The sequence below is a fragment of the Bombyx mori genome, chromosome 10, assembly GCF_030269925.1.
Source record: "Bombyx mori chromosome 10, ASM3026992v2".
Lineage (NCBI taxonomy): Eukaryota > Metazoa > Arthropoda > Insecta > Lepidoptera > Bombycidae > Bombyx > Bombyx mori.
The window spans coordinates 16,024,168-16,052,012 of NC_085116.1; the positions used below are offsets into that span (position 1 = coordinate 16,024,168).

Here is a 27,845-nt window from a genome sequence, read left to right on the forward strand (position 1 = left end):
AAAGATACCGTTAAATGTACTTGTCGTTATAAAAAGCATTATTATCCGACAATGAGCGTACATTTATTTTAAATACTAATCAAGTCTTGTAATACAGCAATAGCACATTGAAGCAGCAAAATTGTTTGAAATGTTCTGTCATCTCCATGGACGGGTATAGAAATGATCTGTGACATGAGTGATTTCTCATAACCCATATACAAGAGTAGTATTTCCTACAGTTTTCGCCAGTCGTAGATATAATAAATACTACCGCTGACCACGGGCAACTGTCAAGTGTCCGAAACTTCGGGAATAATGTAATGTTAATAAAAGAGCGAGGTTAAGACGTAAATGCAGATTTAGTTATAAAGACAAGAGTTTCTTTCAGAACAACCAGCAGATGCGTTCACAATCCAAATGGTATTTACAAATTATATTCCACCCTTGAAACTGGAGCAGATTGCTTCGTGGCTGAAATAGGCAGGACGGATCAAGCCGTTACAATAGATCTTAATGGACTTTAAAAACCAATACATAATTTTCAAAGGCATCATAAGTCCTTAGCGAACTGCTTCCCATAAAATTTGTTAAATGTCCTAAATACGATCTCGAATGTTTTAAGTAATTATAATCGTGCAAAATTCGTCCCGTAAGTACACACACACACAGGCTTGCAGAATGATGAGATCATCGCCCGTTTGTTGTGTGTTTTGTATTTAACATGTGTCTCTTAAAAATCGAATGTCGATCGTTACAAGGTGCGTACAGCTATGGGCGATATGTTGAATGGAGTGCGTATAGAACAGCGAATGTATAGGCATTTGATAATTTTAATATAGTGATTCCAATGTGAAATGAGAAAATTTACGTGAAAAATAATTATTATTGCGATTTAAATAAAATAATAGGACGTGTTACTACTGTGTTTAAAGCATACGGCACCCGAATCGGATCATGCGGCTAAATCGACATTAAAATTAATGCGTTCACGAAGGATTTTCATAAATTAATAAAATCGTATAAAAATAAAATTGCAATGCAATGCAACATATTTATGAATAAATATATTTTGAAATGCTCATGACGGGGTATTGTCTGTGGGTAATTGCCACTATTTCATACATTTCTGTTACGAAGCAGTAACACGTTATGGTTTTAAAAGTGGAAAAGTCTTTTTATAATATAAATGAATGGTGGCATCATACTATGATGGGCCGGAGGGCAATCACTAGAAGCCAAACTAGCTGCTAACTGGGGGGCTGCTGCTGGCGCTTTTTAACATTAAGAAAGACCTATCTTTATTTGAAAGTCGTTTGTTTTTAAGCTTCCCTATTAAAAAAAACAGACATTCAAAAAAATGTGTGCCAGGGACTACGCGTTCTGTTGCACAAAGCAGATTATAATGTGTCATTTTCTTTATCCATAACTCGATAACTTATCGCCACAAGCTATGTACGTGCGTACCACTAGTTGATATAAAATAATGTAAAGAACGCAATGTTTACATTTCAACTTGAAAAAAATTTACTTTTTTCTCTTACTTATTCACTGGTTCGCCTAAGGGGCTTATTCCAAGCTACGCCCGGACGAGTGGACGAACTCAAGGGCTCAACCTAAGAGAATTTCTTAACACTAGGCCTAGCAAGAGGCAGTGCTTTTCACTATCAATCGACTACCAGTCTACCACCGGATCGTGACCCACTTAGAAGATCCTGCGGGAAACTCAGTGAGCTGTGTCTATGGCGAAAATGTACCTTGTTTGAGTCGGTGTATTGAGTCTAGAATAACAAATATTACCGTAGCCAACGACTTGAGTATAAGTATGTGTGTAAATAAAAACATTGGACTGCCAGTCATTAACTTGACCGGATTGTTAATTCGAAAATAATGAAGCGCCGCGTCGTTCGAAATAGAGATCTGTCATTTCAACCATATTGTTGAAATGAAACTGTCATAATTAAAACTAGTTTTACGGATTAATCGACAACATTTTACAGTTTTTGGGGTCACGTAAGACGACCGTCAAACGTAAAACCCAAGATTAAATCTTAAAAAGTTATTTTAATTATTATATTTATTACGATTCTTATTAAGAGTCCTACCACCAGTAAACCTGTTGGTACCTATCCACCCTGAACCCTTTTTGACTTGTCTCCTATACAAGAGTGAGTCCGCACGGATAGGTACCACCACCCTGCCTATTTCTACCGTGTAGCAGTAATACGTTTCGGTTTGAAGGGTGAAGCAGCCGTTGTACTTGAGACCTTAGAACTGATATCTCAAGGTGGGTTGCGCATTTACGTCGTAGATGTCTATGGGCTCCAGTAACCACTTAACATCAGGTGCGCTGTGAGCTCGTCCACGCATCTAAGCAATAAAAAAAAGACATGATGGTGCTCCTTACCTCTACCCTCCATGCGGAAGCCTAAAAAACTACTATGAAACTGCCAATTCCAGATTCGAGAATAAAACTGTTCGTTGGGCTATCTACAAAATTTCGACACATGAGGCGTGATTGCTTTATCTCACACGAATTAGGACGCTTGTGTTTACAGTCAATGTCAATCGAAATACCTTCGGGTAATAACGTGTTTGTTTAATTCGGATTCTGATAAATCGTGTAACCATGTTGGATAAGGTCAGGAATTTGTATATACAAGAGGATTAATTTGGAACGATATACCTGTAATGAACAAATAAAATAGGTGGGAGAAAGTTTGTCGAGTGTAGTCTGTGTTGGTTTAATATAATGTTTCAATCTTCTCGACATAAGGAAGCGGTTTTAAATTTTGTGGTATATATGGGTTTTAGACGGACTGTGAACCCTATATGTCTTGTCGGCTTCCCCGGATCCTCTGTCGATGTTTTTAGGCTTTTCAAAATCCGATCACCTCCCGAACTTGTCGATTACGAAATAAATAGTTCGACGACCCACTGAGTTAATCGCCGGATCTTCTCAAGGGGTCGCGATTCCGATCCGGTGGTAGATTCTGCAAGCTAGTGTTAGCACGGTCTAGTCATGCCTCAAACTGGGTGCCGGCATTTGTGTTTGTAGATATCTAAGGACTCCGGTGTCACTTAGTACTAGATCAGCTGTGGGTATGAAGATAAGCCCGGGAATTTATAACAATTATATGGGAAAATGCTTTGAGAAAGGTGCGCGAATGCCGCGTCCAGTGCATCATATCGTGTTGTGGCGGCTTAGGTTCATTAATGGACAGCTTGTGGCTGGGTAATAATGAGAGTGAACACTAAACCAGCTCACAGCCCTCCTTGTGTTAAGTGGCTACCGGAGCCCGTAGACATCAACATGAATGCCTTAATTTGTATAACACACATCTTTTCGTCCATAGTATGACATTTTCATTGTACTAATTTAACAAAAGTTCTTATAGTTGATCTAATTTTAAACAACTTGTAAATCTAGCAGAAACCACATTATTGATGCGTCATTTACGTCGAATACTTAATGACTACTTAACTTCTATAAGACTAAACAATGCAGCCAAACAGAGTAATCTTAGATAGCAAAAGTATTAAGGCTAATCCGTGTTCAAACAAAGATAGCCAGGCCGTAGCTCTTTCTCGGTTTGTTGTCCTAAACGATGACGTCATAATTAATCCTCAACCGAACGAATCGCCTTAGTTGGTCCCGTCGCTTGAACCATACGCGTATAGATTAATAATTAATGTAGAAATAAATTTTATGTTGTTGTTTTTTTTTTCATTTGCAATCAAAAGTGATTCGACCTGACCTTCGACCTGAAGATATATATACATACAATGACATAGACAATGAAATGTTTCTTAATGATTTTTTTATGATCGTGATTGTTTTTTTCAAGTTCGTTAAATGTGAAAGCATTAAATGCTTTTTTGACGAATAATAACATACTATCGAAAATAAGCGTATAAAAGTAAATGGGGTTCTCAAACTGATTTTAATTCACAATTGCCTAGTTAATAATATTTACAAATATAAATTCTTAGTCTAGTAGGTTAGTCACTTGACAAACTTCGGAGAGTTTGACAGGCGATGAGGATGAATCTATACATATAAATAAATTTGGAGTGTCTTTTGTGATATTGAAATAACCGCTTTTCACTACATGCGTATGAATATACTTATATATACGATGCATACACCAAAATATTTTTTTTTTTTCAATTTTTGTCTGTATGTCTGTTTGTACCGGCTAAACTCTTGAACGGCCGGATCGATTTTGACGAGACTTTCACTGATAGGTAGCTGATGATATAAGGAGTAACTTAGGCTACTTTTTTAGACTAGCTTCGCCCCGCGGCGTCACCCGCGGTTACATAACGGGACTCAGCTATCAATAATAAAATTTAATGTTTCCGAAGCGAAGCGAGGGCGGGTCGCTAGTACAATATATACAGTATTTACTGAAATAATATGTAATTTAACAATACGAAAAGACAAGCGCATTGTAAAACGCTGTCTAGGTTTGTCGTAGTAAATCGAATATAGATCACTCAGTTATCTAAAGAAATGACTACTCAAACTTAATTTGAAGTTGTGCATATTAAAAAAAATTGCCACTGTGCGCTGATGTATGAAATGACATTTTTTTCACCTACCCAATCGCTAGTAGCCCTAGGGCCTATTCTAATTAAGCGCGCACGAATAGGAGAGCTTATGGGCTCAACCTGAGAGAATTTGTCAACATGTCCTAGCAAGAGCAGTGTTTCACAGAATCTACCGCCGGATCGGAATCCGGAGAAAATCCGACCGGAAACTCAATGGGTTTTGTTTATGGGTTAGTTCGCTCGTCGAACTCTTCGTCGTAATCGACGCGGACGGTGACCGAAAAATCATCATTATTATCCTGCCCTTCTCCCAGTCACCTGGAGTCGGCGCAACATGTTTTCTCCTTCCATACTCTTCTATCATATACCATTTCTTCGCTCACTCCCCTCCTACCCATATCGTCTTTCACACAATCCATTTCTTCTTAGGTCTACCTCTTCCTCTAAATCCTTCCACATTCATAGAAAAATGACGTGTATTAATTGAAACAGCACATCTGTCTTAAGTTGAAGAGTAGGACAGTAATTTTCCCTCAAATGCCAACTAAAACAAAAACGAGTTTCATCACAATTGAATATGCAATTTCGAAAAGGCACATCTCTGAAAATGTAAAACGTTCAGGAAACGAAAAAAAAACGAATTATTTTCTAAAGCAGTGTAAAATTTAAAATATTAACTTTCGAGATATATTTTAGTCTTAATTAGCAATTGAAAATTACTGGAATTATTATAAAATGGGTGTAGGTAAGCCTCAAAACTACATGTATATGAAAAAACGTATTTGACAAAATATGCGACAGGTGCTCTTTTCGAAATTGCATATTCAATTGCATATCTATATATTAATACGTGAAGCAAAAACTTTGTATCCCATTTTACGAAAATTGCGCGGACGGAGGAGTATGAAATTTTGCACACTTATAGAGAATACAGAGAATAGTGCACAATGCTAATATTTTTTTAAATTAATTCATAAAAGATACATTAAATCAGTAAAGAAAACATTACACACACTACATACCATGTGTTTGACGCACACACGCATGCATACTATTTATTGTCAATCTTTTGTTCTTGACGTCTGTGGTCAAACTGAGAATAGATTAAATATTGTTTGTCTTTATTAATATTTTTGAATAGTGTAGCTTTGGTGAAATTTGTGATTATAGTAGTATAAAATAGAATCATAATAGTTTACAAACTTACAATTTCAATTAATTATAGTCGAATTTCGACTACTGCGGGACCACTAGTTCAATTAGATTGAACGGCTTACGAACGCGCAGAGAACAAACACACAAAGAAACTTTATTTTTATTTTTGCGCAATAAACGTACCGTTCAATCACTATTGATAGTATTGATAGTAGAAATAAGTAAACAAGGTCATTGAAATCCGTATCACTTAAGCTTAACTTTATAAGTGTACTAGCTGCACCCGACCGCTTCGCTGGGCATTTAAAATTAACATTATTATTTCTTACCCCCACAAAGATTCTCATCATTAACGCCCCCGCAACTGGTGTAGGGAGTCCTACACTCATATAAATATTAGCATATCCATTAAGTGCATGTATTTTCTACATGGATACCAAGTTTCAAGTCAATCGGATGCATGGTTCAGTAATTATAACGGAACATCCGTAAAAACCACTGCAGATTTATATATTAGTATAGATGATTAGTTAGAATGTTAGTAAACCATGAGACGTTGATGATTTATCATCACGAATCCCTCGTTTACCGCGCGCTGATGAGGTCACCGGCTAATTGGTTGCTGCATTACGGAACTGTGATAATGTCATTTGTCATTCTTTTGTTCATCTTCATTACGGCAGAGCTGATGATTGCATTTTCGTGTTGTTTTTAATACGCTTTCATTAGCTTCAGACCTATGTATGTTAGTATGTAACGGAATCTTTGAACATGATTTTGATCCCCTTCAAAACGTCGGATTAACTCGAAATTTGGTATACTTATTAATGACCGATGAAAATTCAATAATAAAAAAAATTATTAAAAAATTGAAATTCAACTAAAAAATATAAAATAAATACTTAATACTCTAAAAAAACTAACAAAATATGCTTTTATAGAAAATCCAACTAAAAAATAGAAAATAAATATTAATAAATTTGAATTAAAAATAGGGTAAGAAGAAAATATTTTATTGTAAAAAAAAGAAGCGTGGGGTGCATGGTATCAGTAGTTATAATTATTTTATGAACAGATATGTAGCGTTATTTTGATAATATCCTAAAAAGCACCCCACGCTTTTTTTACAATAAAATAATTTTTTCTTACACTGATTTTAATTTAAAATTATTAAAATTTATTTTCAATTTTTTAGTTGGAATTTCTATAAAAGCGTATTTTGTTAATTTTTTTAAACTATTATTATTTATTATGAAAACTAAGTGAATATAAATTTATAATTTATAATTTTATAAATAATAAATATTTACTAACAATCACACCACGTTAACTGGTCCCGTGATAAGTTCGTAAACAACTTGTGTTACAGGTACCAGATAACGGAAATAAATGTAAGATTTTTATTATACACATACATATATTTAAGATACATCCATAACCCTGGAAAAGACATTTATATTTATCATACAAATATCTTCCCTTGGCGGAATTCCAACCCGCGACCCCCTTGTGTAGTGACCATGTCACTTACCACTACACCAGACGGCCGTTAAATTAAATATCTTTTAAAGAAAAATGGTCTAAAATAATGTTTTCATGATTTAAATGATACGTTTTTCATCAGGGTTGTGAAGCGAAGTTCTATCTCTTTCTCACAGAATGAGATTAATGTAGATTTTCTACGGTCAATGTTAGCAGTGACGTCATTATTAGCTTTACTGTGTACTGTGTAGCACTACTCGTGTAGCTTGAAATTAAAACTCTGATAAATTTTTCATTTCTTAACACATGTTCATTTTTGTTTTTTTTTTTGTTCTCACGCTTCATTAATTTCCGGTTTTTTACGAGGCAATGAAAATGTCAGTCAATAATTCGATTAACGGTCGATATTCCCATAGTGAAAGCAATAGGCCTGATATTCAGATTTGTTTTTGTAAGGAAACCTGATAATTTGATTGATACCCTTAAGTTTGCAGTTACTTTGTTTTATTGCGTATAGTTAGTTATGTTAGTGCTTGGTTCAATAGAAAGTATATTTTCTTTATTCTATACAATATTTTTTTTCACCTACCTATGCTGAAAGTTCGACATTGTAAAAAACTTAGCACCCGTGGAGTACCGAGCCGGGGTCCAGGGGCGAAGCCCTGGCTGGGTATGGGGGAGAAAAACGGAGCCCCCCCATTCATAGAAAAAACAATTTAATTGTTTTTTAATTTGTACTATTTCCCCTACTTATTCTCTGGTAGCCTAAGGGGCTATTCCAGCTACGTGTGAACGAGTAGGTGAGCTTACGGACTCAACTTTGGGAGAATTTGCTAACACCAGTCCCAGTAAGAGCAGTGCTTTGCAGAATCTACCACCGGTTCGGAATCTCGACCCACTGACAAGATCCGGCGAGAAACTCAGTGGGTTGTGTTTATGGGCTAGTTCGATTGACAGACGGTTTCGACCGTTTGTCTGAATGATGTCAGCAGCGTCAACTTTACGTGTCTCGATAGACTAAAGAAACCGAAAAAAGTCGTTGTGGCCTAAACGATAAGAGGTCCGGTACTTTCGTATGTAGTGATGCACCGGTGTTCGAATCTCGCAGCAGGGTACCAATTTTTGTAATGAAATACGTACTTAAGAAATCTTCACGACTGACTTCCACGGTGAAGGAATAACATCGTGTAATAAAAATCAAACCCGCAAAAATTATAATTTGCGTAATTACTGGTGGTAAGGACCTTTTTTGAGTCCGCACGGGTAGGTACCGCCGTTTCATTACAACTGATAAAGAGTCTTGCGTGTGATGAATGCGATAGTTAATCCAATTTAAATTGACCCATCGTCTTCGACTCTCAAGGTCTGCAGGATTTACACGGGTAGGTACCACCACCCCGCCCATTTCTGTCGTGAAGCAGTAGTGCGTTTCGGTTTGAAGGGTGGGGCAGCTGTTGTAACAATACTGAGACCTTAGAACTTATATCTCAAGGTGTGTGGCGCATTTACGTTGTAGATGTCTATTGGCTTCAGTAACCACTTAACACCAGATGGACTGCGAGCTCGTCCAGCCATCGATACAATAAAAATCAAAAACTGACGAAACTAGAAGGCTAAGTTCTTGCAAGACCACAATATAGTCTTTGTAAACTGTCTTAACAGTCTCTCTAGACCGTCCATTGTCCACAGGTCATGTCACAACGCCTTACAAAACTGAGGTTATCGACCTTGTTTTGGAAATTGATGAAATTTATACCGAATAGTGTTATCGGTAAATCTCTGATTTTATTTCGGGTCGACTTCGATAAGGCTTTTATTTTTATGTGATATGTGTATTTTTTCTAACAGTATTCGTGTCTGATGTGTATATGCAAATAGGTACCTATCTGAAAACACGACATCACTAGTACTATAAATTTGTCATTGATTTAACATTAACAATAAATTACGCATACGAATCCATTAAGTATATGTACATATAGGTATCCATCTTTCTTATATAAGACTTCATAGTTTGGTCCAACTATAGATGATTGTAAGTATTGTAACCTGATAATTAAATACGGAGGCATGTGTCAGGGCCAATAGAGTCCACAGCACAGGGGTACAACTGTATTTCTGAATATGGTGTTATGACATAGCATTTCCCGTCACCCGCATAGCCAACCGTATATAGCCTCAATAGACGTAATTAAAAAAAAGGGAACCATCCGTAATGAATAATACATATTTTGTTATTCTTTGGATGTTGGTAGGAGATGGGAGTCGGGAAACTGAACTCTTCTGTCGAACTGTTTGTTCATGTAGATTATGCAGAATACTAAATTATCAATGTTTTTTTTTCTACCTAAGCTGATAGCCTTGAGAGGCTATGTCAGCATAACCTAACAAGTAGGTCAGCTCACGGCGCTCAAACCTGACGAAGTTGCTAAAACTAACCCTAACCCTAAGAAGAGAACTGCTTCGTAGAATCTACCACCAGATCTGAAACGCGACCCACTGAGAAGATCCGGCGAGAAACTCAGTGGACTGTGTCTGTGGGTTAATTTACATTTAGAACGATGACCGGTGCTTGATGTATCTAGAAGCACCGTTAGTGGATCGGGAGGATCCGAAATGACGTGCTTAGGGCTAAGTGAATAACTCATAAAAAAATTGCAGTTACACTGTTTTTTCAGTGACTATATATTGGATATCTTTGCTTGAAGTAAGAGGACTAGGACACATCGAATTTTAAAACTTCCTCCCACTGATTTGGTAAAGAATAATGTATGTAATAAAGTACTGACCCATTTTTAAATCCTCGCTACGGTCTACTGTTTGAAAACTTTCTGCGTTCGCTCATGGATATTAACAGAGACACACTAAGAATTATTTTGAAACTTCATATAAAGAATGGCCAGTCATGAGCACTCGGGAAATGGCGAGGGAGTTTATTAGATTTTCTGATGGAAGGCGGCAACTTCTGGAGTCGCACTGTGGATGAGTGCAGCAAATCCAGTTAATATCTCCTCCAGCAATTCTGTTATTGTTTGGAATGATCTCACGGTTCTTCTGGTGTTATGTGGCTACCGGAGACCATAGACATGAACAATGTAAATGGCTACAACGGCTTCCCCACCCTTCAAATTCAAACGTATTACTGTTTCACAATAGAAATAGGCAGGGTTGGGGTGCCACTCGTCCCGGCTCACAAGATGTCCTACCATCAGTAGATACGCATATTATAATTTTTGCGGGTTTGTTTTTTATTACACGATGTTATTCCTACACCGTTGATGTCATTCGCAAATATTTGTTAAGTATGTACTTTTAGAGAAAAATTGGTGCCCGCCTACAAGATTCGAACACTGGAACACCAGTGTTTTATCCTTTACGACACGAGACTATTTTCGATATAACATAGGTTAGATGAAACGGCCTTTCCACCAAGCGCATTGTACTGGGTCTATCTTTCTTAAACTGATCCATTTCGCACCCGCATACTACGATGATTAATTTTATTATAATAATTATTAATGCTCCCGATCCCCTTGCAAATAATGATTGCATAATTTTATAACATTTTATAAATTGTAATATGATGTGTGACATAAAACGTATTGTATTTTTAATGAAGGCTTAAAATTTAACTTTGTCATTATTTTAACTTAGTTTTGCCTAGGTAAATAGCGTACCTACCTAATCTTTAAACAGCAATGTCCCTATTTATTTAATAATAATAATAATAATAAAATAATTTATTGCCTTTCATCTATACTAATATTATAAAGCTGAAGAGTTTGTTTGTTTGAACGCACTAATCTCAGGTACTACTAGTATTAAATAAAATAAAATACAAATAAAAAAAGAAAACAAAAGAAAAAGGCAAAAGGTGGCTTAGCTAATGCTGTTCAAGGTCGATAAATCGAACAGCGCTGATTTTCAGTCACCCCCCGTTTCCCTTTGGTTCATTGCGAAAATGAAGGCTAGGTACGTGTGTACAGACTTAGAACTATTGGTGTTTGGTATACTAGCTGTACCCGTTCGCTTCGCTGAGCATTTAAAATTAACATTATTATTTCTCACCCCCACAAAGATTCTCATCATTAACGCCCCCGCAACTGGTGTAGGGAGTCCAACACTCATATAAATATTAGCCTGTCCATTAAGTACACGTATTTTCTACATGGATACCAAGTTTTAAGTCAATCGGATGTATGGTTTAGTAGTTATAACGGAACATCCGTAATAACCACTTTATATTTATATATTAGAAAAGATTTCATGGTACATGGTATATTTCAGTTGATACACATTTAATTTAATTTAATTTAATCTCTATGTATAAAAATGAATTACTGCTCGTTAGTCTCGCTAAAACTCGAGAACGGCTGGACCGATTTGGCTAATTTTGGTCTTGAATTATTTGTGGAAGTCCAGAGAAGGTTTAAAGGTAAATAAATATGAAAATGCTTGGAATTAAATAAAAATAACAATTTTGTTTTCCCTTTGATGTGTCCCCCGTCGGACGGATTCCTTTTGTTTATTTTAAGTTTATTTTTTAGAAAAGTTTAGGTCTTTTATTTATCCATTGAGGCACTATGAAGTCTGCCGGGTCAGCTAGTTTAATATATAAATGATAATAAAGATACCCTATTAATTATATTTAGCCCACGCCACGTCACGCTTCGATGAGGGGGGAATCCCATTCAATTCAATTGTCTCGATTTCGCCTACGCGCAATATCGTCACCGCATTTCTCAATATCTTTTCGAATGTTTAATTTTACTGTTTTGATTTTAACTTTTAAATTATAATAATAAGGTGTGGTTTAGTGTGACGAATGTCATTTTCACGCCTTCACATTATCGTGTTCAACAGTTGGACGCGATTCGAAGCGTAATTAAAGTTTTTGAAACGACATCCTACAGTTTTTGACGTGACAACGTCTTATAATTCGATGCGGCGTTACCTCGCTCTGAGGTGTACATGTTTTCGTCAAGTATGAAGTTCAGTGAAAAGTGAATGTGGTGTCAATTGTTTATAGCAACGATAATTGCGATAATTGAAAAATTAAACCATTCCATCCGTATTTTCTTATGACGTTGTCACGTTCAACTATCGTCAGTAAACCGACTTTACACACAACCGTTTTTTTTTATTGCAATTGTAGGCAGACGAGTATACGGTTCACTTGATAGTGAGTGGTTATCGTCGCCCATGGACGTTAGCAATGCCAGGGGCGGAGCTAAGCCGCTGTTTATCAAAACCTGCGTTGCTTGTGATTTTTTTTATTGCCCTTTTAGGCAAGACGACCATACGGCCCACCCGATGGTGAGTGATTACAGTCGCCCATGGACTTCGGCAAGGGGTAAGGCCAAGCCATGTGTAATGAGTCCTTTTCCGATATCTGTTTAAATTCAGGCGTATCACAACGGGAGGAGAATCATATCAGTCGGGAGTGTCGCATCTCACCAGCGGCCGTTAGCTTTTGAGATGACTCATATTAATACATACGTAATAGTCTGTGACTAGCTCCTTGAAGCTGTACCTCGATCCTAATATTTATCGGACTATATTCCACAACCCTTAGACTGTACGGTGGCTCGTTCTTCGTTTCCTAACGCTCACATTGGATGTCAATAAAGTTTTACGACCAAAAAGCGAATCACTACATAGTATAAAACAAAGTCGCATTCTCTGTCCCTATATCCCTAAGTATGCTTAAATCTTTAAAACTACGCAACGGATTTTGATGCGGTTTTTTTAATAGATAGAGTGATTGAAGAGGAAGGTTTATATGTATAATAACATCCATTGAATAGTGGAGAAATCAATAATAAATTATAGTTTCCGAAGCGAAGCGAGGGCGGGTCGCTAGTAAATTATAAAAAAAAGCTACGTTTACATTGCAGGCGGAACAGCGATTAGCGGCGCGACGGGCGGCGCGGGCGGAAGCGCGGGAGATCCGCATGCGAGAGTTGGAGCGACAGCAACGCGAACAAGAGGACCATGCCGATAAAGCTTTCGATATGTATACGGGTACTGTACCAACTATGCAAACGATTTTTTTATTTTTTTTTATTGCTTATATGCGAGCTCACAGCCCACCTGGTGTTAAGTGGTTATTGGAGCCCATAGACATCTACAACATAAATGCGCCCACCTTGAGATATAAGTTCTAAGGTCTCAACTATAGTTAAAACGGCTGCCTCACCCTTCAAACCGAAACGCATTACTGCTTCGCGGCAAAAATAGGCAGGGTGGTGGTACCCACCCGTGCGGACTCACAAGAGGAGGAGGATATAGTATATATAATCTTTGTGATGTAGGTGAGCTCATCAGGGGGTTTCACATATAAATCCTATAAAGAATTGATTTTTCATCTACTATCGCACACGTGGCTATAATATTCTTAACCGATGCTATAAGTTTGGTAGTGGACCAGAGAGTGGGTTAAGCAACTGTTTTCCAGGGAAAATGCAACGTGTTTCATTAGAATAACAAATTCAAGGTGGATGAAACCGCGGCTTAAGTGTAGTTAAGTTTAAAAGTCGCACAGCCGTAGCAAGTTTTGACAAGTGCACGCAATACCCTAAGTAATTCTATTCTATCCATGTTTTGATTACATATGCTCGTTGTAATGGATTGTTATGTACCGGTTTATAAACAGAGTCGGTGGGGAGGCGAACGGGGAGTCGTCTGGCGGCGCTTAGTCCCGCTGGAGTGCACTCACCGAGACGCAGCTCCGAGGACTCCGCTGATGACGGGTTCAACGTCAAAGACCTCAGGGTGAGCTACTCAGCTTTTTTTTATTGCCCTTGTAGGCAGACGAGCATACGGCCCACCTGATGGTAATGTCAGGGGCAGAGCCAAGCCGCTGCCTATACTCTCCATAAGCCTCCTTTTTTTTTTTTTTTTTGCTTAGATGGGTGGACGAGCTCACAGCCCACCTGATGTGAAGTGGTTACTGGAGCCCATAGACATCTACAACGTAGACGCGCCACCCACCTTGAGATACAAGTTCTAAAGTCTCAGTATAGTTACAACGGCTACCCCACCCTTCAAACCGAAACGCATTACTGCTTCACGGCAGAAATAAGCAGGGCGGTGGTACCTATCCGTGCGGACTCACAAGAGGTCCTACCACCAGTAACACAGTTTGATGAAGGACATGTCATAGCGCTCGGGAAACACCCAGGGAGGGGAGCTCATTCCAAAGCCGGATGGTATGTGGCTAAAAGACCTCTGGAAACGCACTGTAGATGACTGCAGTGGCTCCAGGTAGTATGGATGAACTCTACTCCGGTGGCGGGCGGTGCGATGGTGAAACGAGATGATGGTATCATCTCTAATAATTCCTCAGAGCTTCGCGTTATCCTATTGAAAACAAATGAGTACTGTCTATTTGTTAAACTATGTTCGTTTTTATTAGTGAAGAGCTTTTTTTTTTTATTCCTACCTAAGCTGATGCTTTAGAGAGATCATATCAGCGTCACCGGGCTAATAGGTGAGCTCAAACCTAACGATGTTGCTAACACGAACCCTAGCAAAAGCCGCGCTTCGCAGAATCTACCACAGGATCGCAAACGCGACCCACTGAGAAGATCCGCCGAGAAACTCAGCGGGCTGTGTGTCTGTGGGTTAATTTGCTCGCCGAGCCCTTTGTCGGGAGCGACGGGTTCGACGAGAACGATGACCGGTGCGCGAAGAGCATGATAAGGCCGAAGTTCCATTGTGTTTAAATTTTTTACCTTACACTGACCACATCTTCTTCTATATCGTTCCCTCACTACTGAGGATCACGACCACATGTGACGTTCTTCCTCTGTGTTCGATCATGGGTGGCATGGACCGCATGGTACAGACTCCCACCAAGTGCTTCTCTTACTAGATCTGACCATCTGACTGGTGTTCTGCCCACGACGCACTTGCCCTCTATGCGACCCGCAATTATAATGACCACCTGGATAGGCGTAATAGGTGATTCCGGGCAGATATAGACGAGACGGTACCTACAGCCGGTATGAGAGTTGGGTGAAAAGTTTGATGAAGTAGGAGATATGAGTAAAGAGAGTAGATAAAGAAGATTAGGAGTTGATACTGTGGATAAAGTAGCAGCAATTTGAGGAAGCCAGAGCAGCGTATTCGTATCGTTTGATTAACAGTCAAACATCAAAAGACAAACAGTCAGACGCGTATTCTCGTGGTCGACTTCAATGTGTATAGTGTTAATGTTGAGCTATTAGTTACTAAGATTAATAGCACACGCCATGAGCGAGCGTTTGCGAATGCACTTCAACTTACTTCAGCAAAGTAAAAAGGTAACGATTTCACTACAAAAGCTTTTTTCTAGAGGACCACGACTCTTTGTAGACTGTTAAATATGTTTTTTATAATTAAAATTTAACGTATCATCAGATTGAAATCAGGTAATACGAGTAGTTTATAGGCGTAGAGACTGTACGAGGAATTATGAGGAGAAATTGATTGTTTAAAAGTTCATATTCAGGTGTGAACGAACGGCTATTTGGTTTAAGCGCCATTTCGCTTAATGCGCGACACTTATCTTTGTAATTAAAGGTTCGTTTTATATAGTATTCCTATCAACAATTCGATGTTTTTTATTGAACTTCAATTAGGTTTACCCCATTCAAATAACTGAAGAAGTTATTTTGTTATTTTTTTTCCTACCTAAGCTGATACCCTTGAGAGGCTATATCAGCGTAACCCTTACTAGTAGGTGAGTTCACGGGGCTCAAACCTGACGACGTTGCTAACACGAACCCTAGCAAGAGCCGTGCTTCGCAGAATCTACCACCGGATCGCAAACGCGACCCACTGAGAAGATCCGGCGAGAAACTCAGTGGGCTGTGTCTGAGGGTTAATTTACGAACAGAACGATGACCGGTATTCTGTTATGATATTTTTTCCAATTCTTAAACTTTAAATGGCTCTCCTGTAAAGATGCAAAAATGTCGCTTACCCAATTAACTTTTCACCCTTCGATATGACGTAATGTTATCGAAAGTTGTCCATTCCTATAATCTAAATAGCTCATGTTCGATGTTGATTGTTTTGCAGCACGAGCTGAAAGAAGTCGAAGAGAAGTTCCGCAAGGCGATGATACTGAACGCCCAGCTGGACAACGACAAGGCGGCGCTCGGCTACCAGCTCGAACTGCTCAAGGACAGAATCGAGGAGCTCGGCGAGGAGTACGCGCAGCTACAGGTAACCGCGCGTGGGTGTAGTGTAGTCCCACCAGCATCATCGTCTCTGGTGGTTGTGGTGACATTATCTGTAGCCGTTCCTGTCAGCAATAACTGGTGGTAACTAAGTTCGTAAAGAACTTGTGTTACTGGTACCAGATAACCGAAATAAATATAAGATTTTTATTATACACATACATATATTTAATATACATTTATAACCCTGGAAAAGACATTTTTATATTTATCATACAAATACCTCCCCTTGGCGGGATTCGAACCCGCGACCACCTTGTGTAGTGACCGTTTCACTTACCACTACACCAGACGGCCGTTATCATTAGGCATCGTTTGATTCCAGCGCGAACACAAAGAGAAGTGCTCGACGCACGAGCGTTTAAAACGCGAGCACGCGTCCGTGGAGCGCGAGCTGGAGGCGGCGAGGGCGGCTATACGCGCGCGGGACGCCGCCGCCGCCGACGCGGGCTTCGCGTTCGTGGAGGCCGCCGCGCCCCCCGCCCCGCCCCGCGCCGCGCCCGCCGACCCGCCCCCCGACCCCGCCGCCCCCGCACCCCTCCTCGCGCTCGTCTCGCACGCCGCGCATCAACTGCTCGATGACGTCGGAGAGGGAACGCTTGGTAAATTTTATTCTAGTTCTCTTGTTCACCTAGCTCTAACGGCAGACTGTTGCCGTCAGTTGGCACTATAATAACCCTTATTGACTTATTACAATAGGCCGCCCACATATTATTATATTAGTAGAGTTCATTAGGTGGACACTGAGCCAATGAAATAAGGATCTTTGTTTTCAGCGCTTTTGTTTATCTGACGTCACTAATTGTGTTTTCTAGCACAAAATGTGGCAAGTTCAAACAATCTTATTCTCCTTCGGTATAAAGTACTATACGTTTTTTTTTAAATAATAATTCTTGTTAACGGATATATTCTAGGGGAATTCCCTTACGGGAACCTTCTGTTTTAATTCTCAAACAAGGTACAAAGCGAGTTGACGGATGCTGACGTGTTCTCCTCTGTCCCCCCACAGATGTCCGGTTACAGAAGCTGGTGAGCTCGAAGCAGGCGCTCGAGTCCGAAGTGCGGAAACTGAAGATCCAGCTGAACGAAGAGCGCGCCGCCAGACAGAACGGGGTCGCCAACCATCACGACCAGGAGTATGAGGACGAATGTAAGTTGGGGCTTCCGCCGAGAAGACATTAAGAGATAGCGGTGTAAACTAGAGTTGCCACGAATAGTGATTTGGCCGAATACCGAGTACCGAATATTCGGCAATGCTGTCAGCCGAAGCGCCTAATATTCGGCACAAAGTACCTAATAATGTGAGCCGTCACGGGACGCCTGGCAGATGTGAAACATCGACATTATTTTGTAAAAGTAAATATGTCATAATGATAAAATAAAATATTACGAAAAAATAATTTGTTTTCAAGTAAAACACAGGTTATGTGTACTGTAGTAAACAACACTGAATACACTACGGAGTATACACTATCGGTATCCGAGCTCAGTGTAGCGAGAGAGATGGCTTAACGCCGATCGAGTGGGAGAGAATCGCACAGTCGATTCGTCGTCGATCGAACATCTATAGCCGCACGTAAAACCGATTTCTGGCATGGCGACGCGTCGCCACGGCATGCGTCGCCATGCCAGAAATCGGTCGGACTAACTAGCATATAGATGTTTCACATCAATATGCTAGTTAGTCGAGCGCGTAAAGAAAATTACGACAGGACAGGATGTATCTCCGTCGTGCGCGGGAAGTGTCCGGCCATTTGACTGTTTCAGTTGCGAGTAAATCACGTCAGGGTACGCTTTGTCAGATCAATATAAATAACAAATTAAATAAAACATTACGATTTTGTAGAAAAGTTTGTTCGTTACTTCTTTCTCAATAGTTTTTTCATTAAAAAATGACACGAATTAATAAAAAGGCGGCCATGTGGGAATATTATGAGATTTGTAGTGAAAATAATAAACAAAAATCTTTCGAGTTTTTTGACGAAACATGATTTGAGACCTGCCCGTCATTTTTCGGTATTCGGCCGAATAGTACCTATTATTCGGCCTACTATTCGGCCGAATATTCGGGCATGTCTAGTGTAAACTTCATCATGAAATATAAAAAAAAAAGTAAAACAAGGTTGGCTGAAAAGTCGAGCAGCAAATGTCCGTACTAAAATTTAGAAAATTGGTTATCCACAGCCTGAATTTTTCTTAATGCAGTGTCCAATTGTTATTGCAATGCATATATGCAACTAATCGAATTGACAGAACGTTAGTACCGAGGCGACCTCGACCTTCTCTAGACTCTTTTAATACTTGCCTATGGGTAGGGGGCTGAACGAACTCACAGCCCATCAGGTGTCAAGTCGGAGCCTATAGACATCTAAGACCAGACACCATGAGCTCACGAGCACGAAATCTAAGTTGTGTTATGACTGATGATAGTTATAACACCCTCAGTAAGAAATTATGTGGTACTAGATACTCTATAATAGGCTAGGATACCCTATAATTAAAGTCAAGAAACAGTATCACCATTTCATCCAACTATGTAATTTTTTATTTAGAGTTCTCATGGAAGCAATAAAGCCGTAGGGAAGGGTAGTTGCAATTCTAATGTATTTGACCTAAACATTTAATGTTTTATTAAAGTATTTATGTTGTGCTGTCCATGGGCTCAAGTGAATATTAGATAAATAATATAATTTGACTTTACATGTTTGTGTTAATTCTAATAATTGATATTCATTAATATGTTGACGGCATTGTATCTATACTAATGTTATAAAGAGGAAAGATTTGTTTGTTTGTATTGAATAGGTTCCGAAACTACTGAACCGATTTGAAAAATTATTTCACAGTTTGTATACTACACTATTCCCGAGTGACATAGGCTATAATCTTTTTTGAAAAAAATTAGGGGTCCTTACTAAAACTCCAACAATGTAACCCAAGGTGTAAAAAAATTACCTAAAATATTCTTTACATCCCGTGCCCTGCGAAAACTATTGATGATAGAATAAAATAATGTACTACGACTTTGTAGAACGCATTATTATTTATAAAAAGTGTCGCGACACCATATGTCTAACTATTATAGTTATGCCGCAATAAGTGTTCTTTTATTTAAAGAAATAAAACAACGACCCGAACGAAGCCGGAGCGGACCGCTTGTTTGGTATAAAATTCAAAATATTGTGACTAATATTAACTCTAAAAATATTGTAATGATGATTGTTCAATAAAAATGCTCCAGATGAAAACAGTAGTACTAACCGTGGAGATGTTTGTGAACAGTGGAAACCCTGCGGAAGTCTGTGTCGGAGGCTCGCGGGCGGGCGGCGCGCGCGGAGGCCGAGGCCGCGCTGCAGGCCGGCGGCGCCGCCCGCCTCGCCGCGCAGCTGGCCCGCCTGCGCGCCCGCCAGGACCAGCACGACCAGCTCGAGGACCAGCTCAACCAGGAGCGGAGGAGGCTGCAGCGCGAGGTACGGACCATACCGACCCTACTCGAAAACTAAGGCACTGTTACAGTGCCACTGCTACGTTCTTAGACGTATTTCTTTCTCAATTTAATAAAAAATGAATCGGTCTTGAACAATATTATATGAAGACTGACGCACGGGGTCAACGGCCTTTCGTGCCCAACAATCTACCTTCACTTCAGATTCATGCTTCACGAACCAGCCAAGACGAAAATTATGTTATCGGAGATTTATAAGAAGGAGATTCTCAATAAGTGTTATTCAAAATTGAATAATATAGTTAAAATACTCGTTAATTATCTATCCTAAGTTAAATAATAAAATGAAAGCTTAATGACGTGTTGACGAATTTCGGTTTACCCCTTCGATAAGTTTTTTGTTATGGACTACTTACGTTTAGTTTAATAATATTACTTTTCATCTCTATCGGTATGATAGTATACATTCCCGCATAAATCAAATCAAATCAAATCAAAATCAAATCAAATCAACAATGCAGCATCACATCAGCAATGCCCAGAGCATTGCTGATGTAAATGAGCGACAGTGAGTACTCACTTATGCTTACGTGGGTCGCACTCGTCCACTTAAAACAAAAACAAAAAGAAACATAAGGTTCAGATGAAATTATATTTGCAGGATGTGGTCGACTTTTGGGCCGTTATCAATGACGGCGACAGCTAACGGTACCCGGCTTGACCTTTGACCTTTGAAGTTTGTTTATATCTTTTTACCCTCACCCACTCTCGTAATGTAACTCCTAATGTTTGCATTTTACATTCTACCACTCTCATAGAAAAGTTACAAACAATTTTCCATATCTGAGGGTGTTAGTGGATGGTGACTGTTTCTCAATGTATCCTTGATGTGACATTAGCGGATGTCTACAAAAAAAAAAAAATACTAAAATTATATTGTGTTTGTGTAACGTATCCTTGCGTAGCTAATGTCGATTAAGTATTATTAGAAATTTAAACGCGTTTTGCATGTTCGTGTAATTAATGTTAATTTGAGAGTTACTAAATTGTAAATTGTATTTAATATAAGCCGCACGTGCTCCATAGATCAATAAGAGCATCGATGATCCTAGTGGGTAGACGTTTGTTCCACCTCAAAAATCTCCAGCATTGGTTCTATCCCTCCCGCATACGATGGGAGGAAAAACCTTTTTTTTTTTGACACGTCCATCAAAATTTGACAAGTTTGACAAATCTCATCCACCGAATGACTGGTTAGAACAAGAGTGTCGATGATCTTAGTGGGTAGCCATCTGTTCCACCTCAAAAATCTCAAACACTCCAGCATTGATTCTACCCTTCCCTCATACAGTGGGAGAAAGCAATTTTTTTTTACACTTCCTTCCAATAATCTCGTCCACCGAATGACTGGTTGGAGAATTCCACGGCGCTCTGACACTTTTCTCCTTTTTTTATTGCTTAGATGGGTGGACGAGCTCACAGCCCACCTGTTGTTAAGTGGTTACTGGAGCCCATAGACATCTACAACGTAAATGCGCCACCCACCTTGAGATATAAGTTCTAAGGTCTCAAGTATAGTTACAACGGCTGCCCCACCCTTCAGCCGAAACGCATTATTGCTTCACGGCAGAAAAAGGCAGGGTGGTGGTACCTACCCGCGTGGACTCACAAGAGGTCCTACCACTAGTGTAATTAATATATCACGTATAGGCGAGTGTTGATCCACGAAATTAATTTCCAGACGAGGGAAGCGTTGAACCGCGTTGAGGAGTTGGAGACCGAGAACAGTCACCTCACGAAACGTCTCGACAAACTGAAGAACGCGAAGTCTGCGCTGCTCAAGGACCTGTGAGGCGCGCGACGCTTCACGCCGACCGCGTTGTTCGGAATACGACATTTAAACTAAATTGAACTTTATAATGTGCAACGGAAAGGAGGTAATCAATTGAACCGACATGGAATTCGAAAAAGTATTCATTAAATGAAACTACCGTCAATGTATATAGCGCCACTCGACTACCGCGATCTGCAACACACCCGGAGATCCTGCGTAATACACTGCGTGTGAGGGTTTTGTACGACTTACATTGCTGGCTCATCAAGTATACTGAAAATATACCTGTATAACTCAGATTTTAGTGTAGTGATACATTGCGTGTGGCTTCGGGACCTCGCGACCACGAAGACAAAGGTTTATTCACCCACGTAATATCCTCTTAGTCGACGCCTTACCTCAACACAGCATCCTGAAGATAATCGCCTCTCTAATTTAAGATGATCAGTCGAATCCAGATATGTGTTAAGTGAACAGATGGGCTCATACTTGAACACTCTACGGTCTGTATGTTGAAAATAAACATTTACAAAAGTTGGAAATATGAAATTTAAATTCTCGATACCGGGCTGTACTTTTTTGCAAATACCTACGAATAATTCAGGAGTAATATGTTTTTTATGGTTTAGAATAATTAAACAATTTCGTTTCTCCAGTGCTCACTTAATTTCGTTTTAATCATTATTGTTCTATTGTAAAGTTTTAAGAAGAAAAAAATAACATATATTATTTTATTATTTACGTCACTATTTGATGCGCATTTTTAATTTGCTCGTAAATACTTTTTTGTTTTTATTTATTGCACTGTTGAGCGAAAGAGGTTACGGTTCGCCTCTTGTTCGATGGCAACAGTAGTCCACGGACATCACTACGTGAATTCCGGCGTCCACCTTGAGACGTGAGCTCGTAGTCTCGATTGCATTGTATAACGATTGTATCGACCTACGAACCGAAACACATGACTGCTTCGCGGTAGAAATAGGCCGAATTGTGGTACCTAACCGCGCGGGCTGATAGGCCACTGCTGGGAGGAGGGTTACCGTATTTTAACATTCGTTTTAAAAACTTCCTAGTTCGCCGATTCGGAATACTACAATTAACAAATAATTCAAGACTTTTCTCTTTCTATTAAGTCAATATTTCTTAAATCCACAATGTAAAGCAAAAAGGAAACGTCGGACATTGACCCCACTCGTCAGCTCTGTGTTGTGGGTATAACATTGAGTGCAGTGAAAAATGTAGAGAAATATCGAGGGGTAAAAGCTATTTGGTTTAAGCGACATTTCGCTGAATACGCTGCATTTATCGTTGTAATTATAGGTCCCTTTATTTAGTACTAGCTGACCCGGCAGACTTCGTAGTGCCTCAATCGATAAATAAAAGACACATCAAGGGGATACATCAAAGGAAAAACAAAATTGTTTGTTTTTATATAATTTCGAGCTTTTTTATATTTTCTCACCTTCCCTGGACTTCCACGAATAATTCAAGACCAAAATTAGCCAAATCGGTCCAGCCGTTCTCGAGTTTTAGCGAGACTAACGAACAACAATTCATTTTTATATATAGAGATTATAGTTGATACTAACAATTCGATGTTTTTAATTGAACTTTAATTAAGTTTATTGAATTCAAATATGTAGGTAGTTGAAGATTTTTTTTTGTTATGATTTTTTTCTAAATAAAAAACTTGTAATGTCTCTGGTGCAATGTTGCAAAAATATCGCTGAAACCAAATGGCCTTTCACCTATCGAATTATTATTTTTCGATCGCGAAATAGCGTTTTATCTGATCGGAATTTCCCCTGCACCAGATAGTATTATTATTTGAGTCAGAAGATATTATGTAGTTAAGAGAACCAGTCAGTGAAGGTGAGAGAAAGTAATATGTGACTGTTTTAAAAGTCAAGTTTATTGTTCATCGGGTGTAGAAATATATTTTGTATCTTATAAGTCTCACTTCGTCTGCAATCAGACTTGCAGAATAGAATAGAATTGCATTAAAGTACAATTGAGATTTCGACCTCATGTCTCAAGGTGCGCTGTCAGCCCGTCTCATAAAATAAAAGCTCTGTATAGTTTATTGCTTAAATATCAAGTGTAAAGATATTGGCTTATTGCGATGAGGGAGCGGAAGCAAGACGATGACATTCCGAAACTGTCATTGTCAAATAAAACAAAATGGCGTCACACCCAATCGTATCTTGTAAATTATAATATTTGTTTATATATCGTATTCAATTTGTAAATGATATGGTATTTTTTTATTTTGTAAAATATTAATTAGTAACAACAAAACATGTATTACATAATTAATTTATTACGTATTTCTATTGCGCGTATTTTAGATTAGATAAGTAGTATGTTTTAAAAATATTTTTAGCTTGCCTCATTATGTATCTGTGCGCTTTTTTTTTTTAAATAACTAACCTGTTTCATTGGAATACTTGCCATTCGGTATCACAAATTTTAGGAAATAAGCTCTTTAATAAATAAATAAAATTTAATATCGGGCGAGAAGCAATTTTTGTCACATTCGCATCCATAACAAGGATTACCGGTTCTAAGCGGGCCCTTGGACTTTTTCGCTTTTCAGTTATCAATCATCTTAATAAACTATAATAAAATGTTTATCATTACTGATAATGTTGTGAATTGAATGACGGTATAATTTATAGGGGTAGAAATACAAGTTACCGATTTTTACCACTTTAGTTTTACAAGATGAAGTTTTCTTGTAAAATTGACAATCGTATAACTTCTGCCATACGACAGCGCCTCGCGATGGTATAAACGCTCCCATAAATGTTTGCTCAAAATTTTTTATCCCTAATATTTATTGTGATGATATTATCGCTTGAATGTGACGTCCAATATTTGTAGGTTTTAGGGCACGTGTGTTGTATTTCTTGGAAACGTTTATAATTTATAGTTACCACACCCGCTTATTGTGTTGGGAATGTGTTTGTTAATTTAATTCTTGAATGCATAATGTTTACATATTTGTAGTAGGAAATTACGGTAAAGCTTTCAAACAAAAATCAAGTTATTTTTGGTGATTTTTCGGACACGACTATAGTAGAATCATTTTGTCCGTGCAGTTTGGGTCATAAAAGATAGCCCGGCTAGGGCGGTGAGCATGTTGCGCGGGCGCAACGCCATTATCGATAAAAACAAATGAGTCATCATACACGGCGGCTGGGTGGTATACGAAGGGTGGTGAGACATTGTTATGTTATGAGTCGTTTGTTGTTCCTACCTGCAAATTATAGTACATATGTTGAAGAGAAATGTGATTTTGTGCATTCACTCTCTAAATTTCTTTAGTAACATAATGGCTACTCCTTTGTTTTGTACCAAAACGGCAGAATTTATCCAAATATTTTGCTTGTTGGCAAAAATATACCAGTACAAGCACGTGTTATTATCAACAATGTGTTAAAAACTTTCACTGAAATGAGAATAGTTCCCAAAAAGTTACAAAGTGTTAATGTCTGCCGTTCTCGTTAACTTGCTGCGGCGATATGTGGTGTAAGTGTTCGATTAGTGATTTTTTCTTTCATTTTTATCACTAACCCACAAAAGGACAAAACTAAATACATTATCGATAACGCTTATCGACAACAATAATGCGCATCACTATGCCCGTCCATAAGGCTCGTGAGTGGAAGAGAGAGCGAAATACTCGCTGCACCGCTCCGATTCTTTATGACCCAAACTGCACGGACAAAATAATTCTACTACAGTAAATATTATTGATGTATGAAAAACTTGAGTACGTATTTAATGGTTCAAATGAAATAGTGTTACTGGCCAACCCTAATGATTTTTTTTTAAATTTGTAATTTGCAATTAAGTTTGGCTGATTGTCCTTTTAATAGGATATTCTCAGTGACGTATGTGCCATGCGCGACAGACGTAAGAGTAAGTGTATGTGAGTAAAGCATTCTATTGCGAGGTTATAGACGTTGTGTATCGTAGTTATTGTAAAAATATTTTTTTTTTTTTTATAACGTTTTGATTTGGTATTCAAAACAATCGATGAAAGATTAACCTTTTGCATCTCCGTTTTAATAGATTAAGAATAATAAGATAGTCAGTTGGTACTAATGTTTACACGATTTAAATAAATATTAATTTCAAAGTGAACGATTGTGTATATTACGTAAATGTAGATTATCTCAGATAAAATTTAAACGACATTAAGCGATATCACTTAAAAATTAAAACTTAATTTATTTTACAGCCCCATCATATAAGTGTCAAAGTTAAAGTGGTATAATCATTATAAATTTTGGTGTTGCCCACCTCGTGAACATAATGTGTAGTCTTATTTTTTAAGTACGAATATTATTTGTAAAGTTGTATGTATTATGGTGCTGCGCATTACTAATTTATTACGTTTTTTTTTTTTGTTGTTTAATTTAGGATTGACCAATTGTCTCCGAAGCGAACAGATATATGTATAAATTTTGAATTATTTTAAAATAAAGTATGCTGTGGAATCATTTGTTTTTTTTTTGTTTGAGTTTTTTTAATGTTTTTTTTTTATTGCCTTTGTAGGCAGACGAGCATACGGCCCACCTGATGGTGAGTGGTTACCGTCGCTCATGGACTTCAGCATACCAAGGGCAGAGCCAAGCCGCTGCTTATCGCTTAATATTCTCCACAAGCCTCGTTTGAAGAAGGACATGTCATAGCGCTCGGGAAACACCGTGGAGGGGAGGGGATGTGTGATAAAATAATAACATCTACTGTCATAACTTTATACTACGAAGCTAGAAGTCATTTCACGTTGGTGTTAATAACAATTTTTTAAATCACGTTTTCGTTAAGTCCCACTATGCGTACAATGTGAAATGGAAGTAAGAAGTTTGATTTTCATTTTGTTGAGTCTTCATAAGTATTATCGTTAATAAACAATTTTGAATCCAACCAAGACGTTATAACCCGGCTATCATTATTGAATGCATAATATACAATACTTATTGTGGCCGATTTTGAAAATAAATCCTATTTTATTGATTCCAACTAATTCCAAGCACAACAGAAATTGAATCTGGAATTGGCAGTTTCATAATATTTTTTTAGGCTTCCGCATGGAGGGTATAGGTAAGGAGCACCATCTTGTCTTTTTTTATTGCTTAGGTGGGTGGACGAGCTCACAGCCCACCTGGTGTTAAGTGGTTACTGAAGCCCATAGACATCTACAACGTAGACGCGCCACCCATCCTGAGATACAAGTTCCAAAGTCTCAGTATAGTTACAACGGCTGCTCCACCCTTCAAACCGAAATCACGGCAGAAATAGGCAGGGCGGTGGTACTTATCCGCGCGGACTCACAAGTGGTCCACCAGGTCCACCACCAGTAATTACGCAAATTATAATTTTGCAGGTTTGATTTTTATTACACGATGTTATTCCTTCACCGTGGAAGTCAATCGTGAACATTTGAGTCGGTCTATTATCAAAGCCGGCAATGTGACTTTTGGACAATTATTGGTAAACCAGAAAAACGAATTATTGACTTTGTATTCCATTGGCAGTCGCAAAACTCTTCTGAACGACATCTTAGATAAATAACAGGTTAAGTATTAACCTTTATTTAATGCAGGTTTTGAACCGTATTCTTTTAAGGAGACGATTATATTCAAATCAATCTGTATTGACATATCATTAACATTTTTTTGTCCAAATACACAGATTGCCACCTTTGATAATAGACGACTCATTTGTTGAGTACATATTTCATTAGAAAAATTGGTACCCGCCTGCGGGATTCGAACACCGGTGCATCACTACACACGAATGCACCGGACGTCTTATCCTTTAGGCCACGACAACTTCAAGTTTACTCGAGTAATCCATATGAATCTATAATATTTATATATTTTTTAAATAATTTACATATTTATAATATTTAAATCAATAATAATAATTTAATAATTCAAATAATTTAATAGGTAGAAATGAAATGTAAACAGAAAGTAATTTTAATTCAAAGATAATGTTGGTTTAAAGCATAATAATTGAAGCTGAAGTGGTTCCTCCATATTTTTCTTTTCGAATACACTAAATACTGAGTTGGTATAATAAATAAATAAATAACTATATAATTTTTTGGCAAAAGTGGCAGAGATTTAATAAACTGCATCATATAAGTTAAAAT

General features: G+C 38.3%; 1 protein-coding gene across 4 annotated transcripts in view; it reads left to right on the forward strand.

Annotated features, from left to right (window-relative positions):
* Positions 1 to 26,181, forward strand: part of LOC101738107 (leucine-rich repeat flightless-interacting protein 2) — a 52,252-nt gene extending 26,071 nt beyond the window's left edge. For 3 of the 4 annotated variants that reach the window (XM_038013181.2, XM_038013178.2, XM_038013179.2), the window contains 7 exons: positions 13,068 to 13,194; positions 13,826 to 13,944; positions 16,237 to 16,383; positions 16,723 to 16,999; positions 17,407 to 17,547; positions 19,680 to 19,867; positions 21,584 to 26,181. In XM_038013181.2, the coding sequence (XP_037869109.1) occupies positions 13,068 to 13,194; positions 13,826 to 13,944; positions 16,237 to 16,383; positions 16,723 to 16,999; positions 17,407 to 17,547; positions 19,680 to 19,867; positions 21,584 to 21,694 (1,110 nt within the window). In that variant the 3' untranslated portion in view covers positions 21,695 to 26,181. The remainder of the gene's footprint in view (positions 1 to 13,067; positions 13,195 to 13,825; positions 13,945 to 16,236; positions 16,384 to 16,722; positions 17,000 to 17,406; positions 17,548 to 19,679; positions 19,868 to 21,583) is intronic. The other variant, XM_062670745.1, reaches the window with a different exon arrangement.
* Positions 26,182 to 27,845: the final 1,664 nt, after the last annotated feature.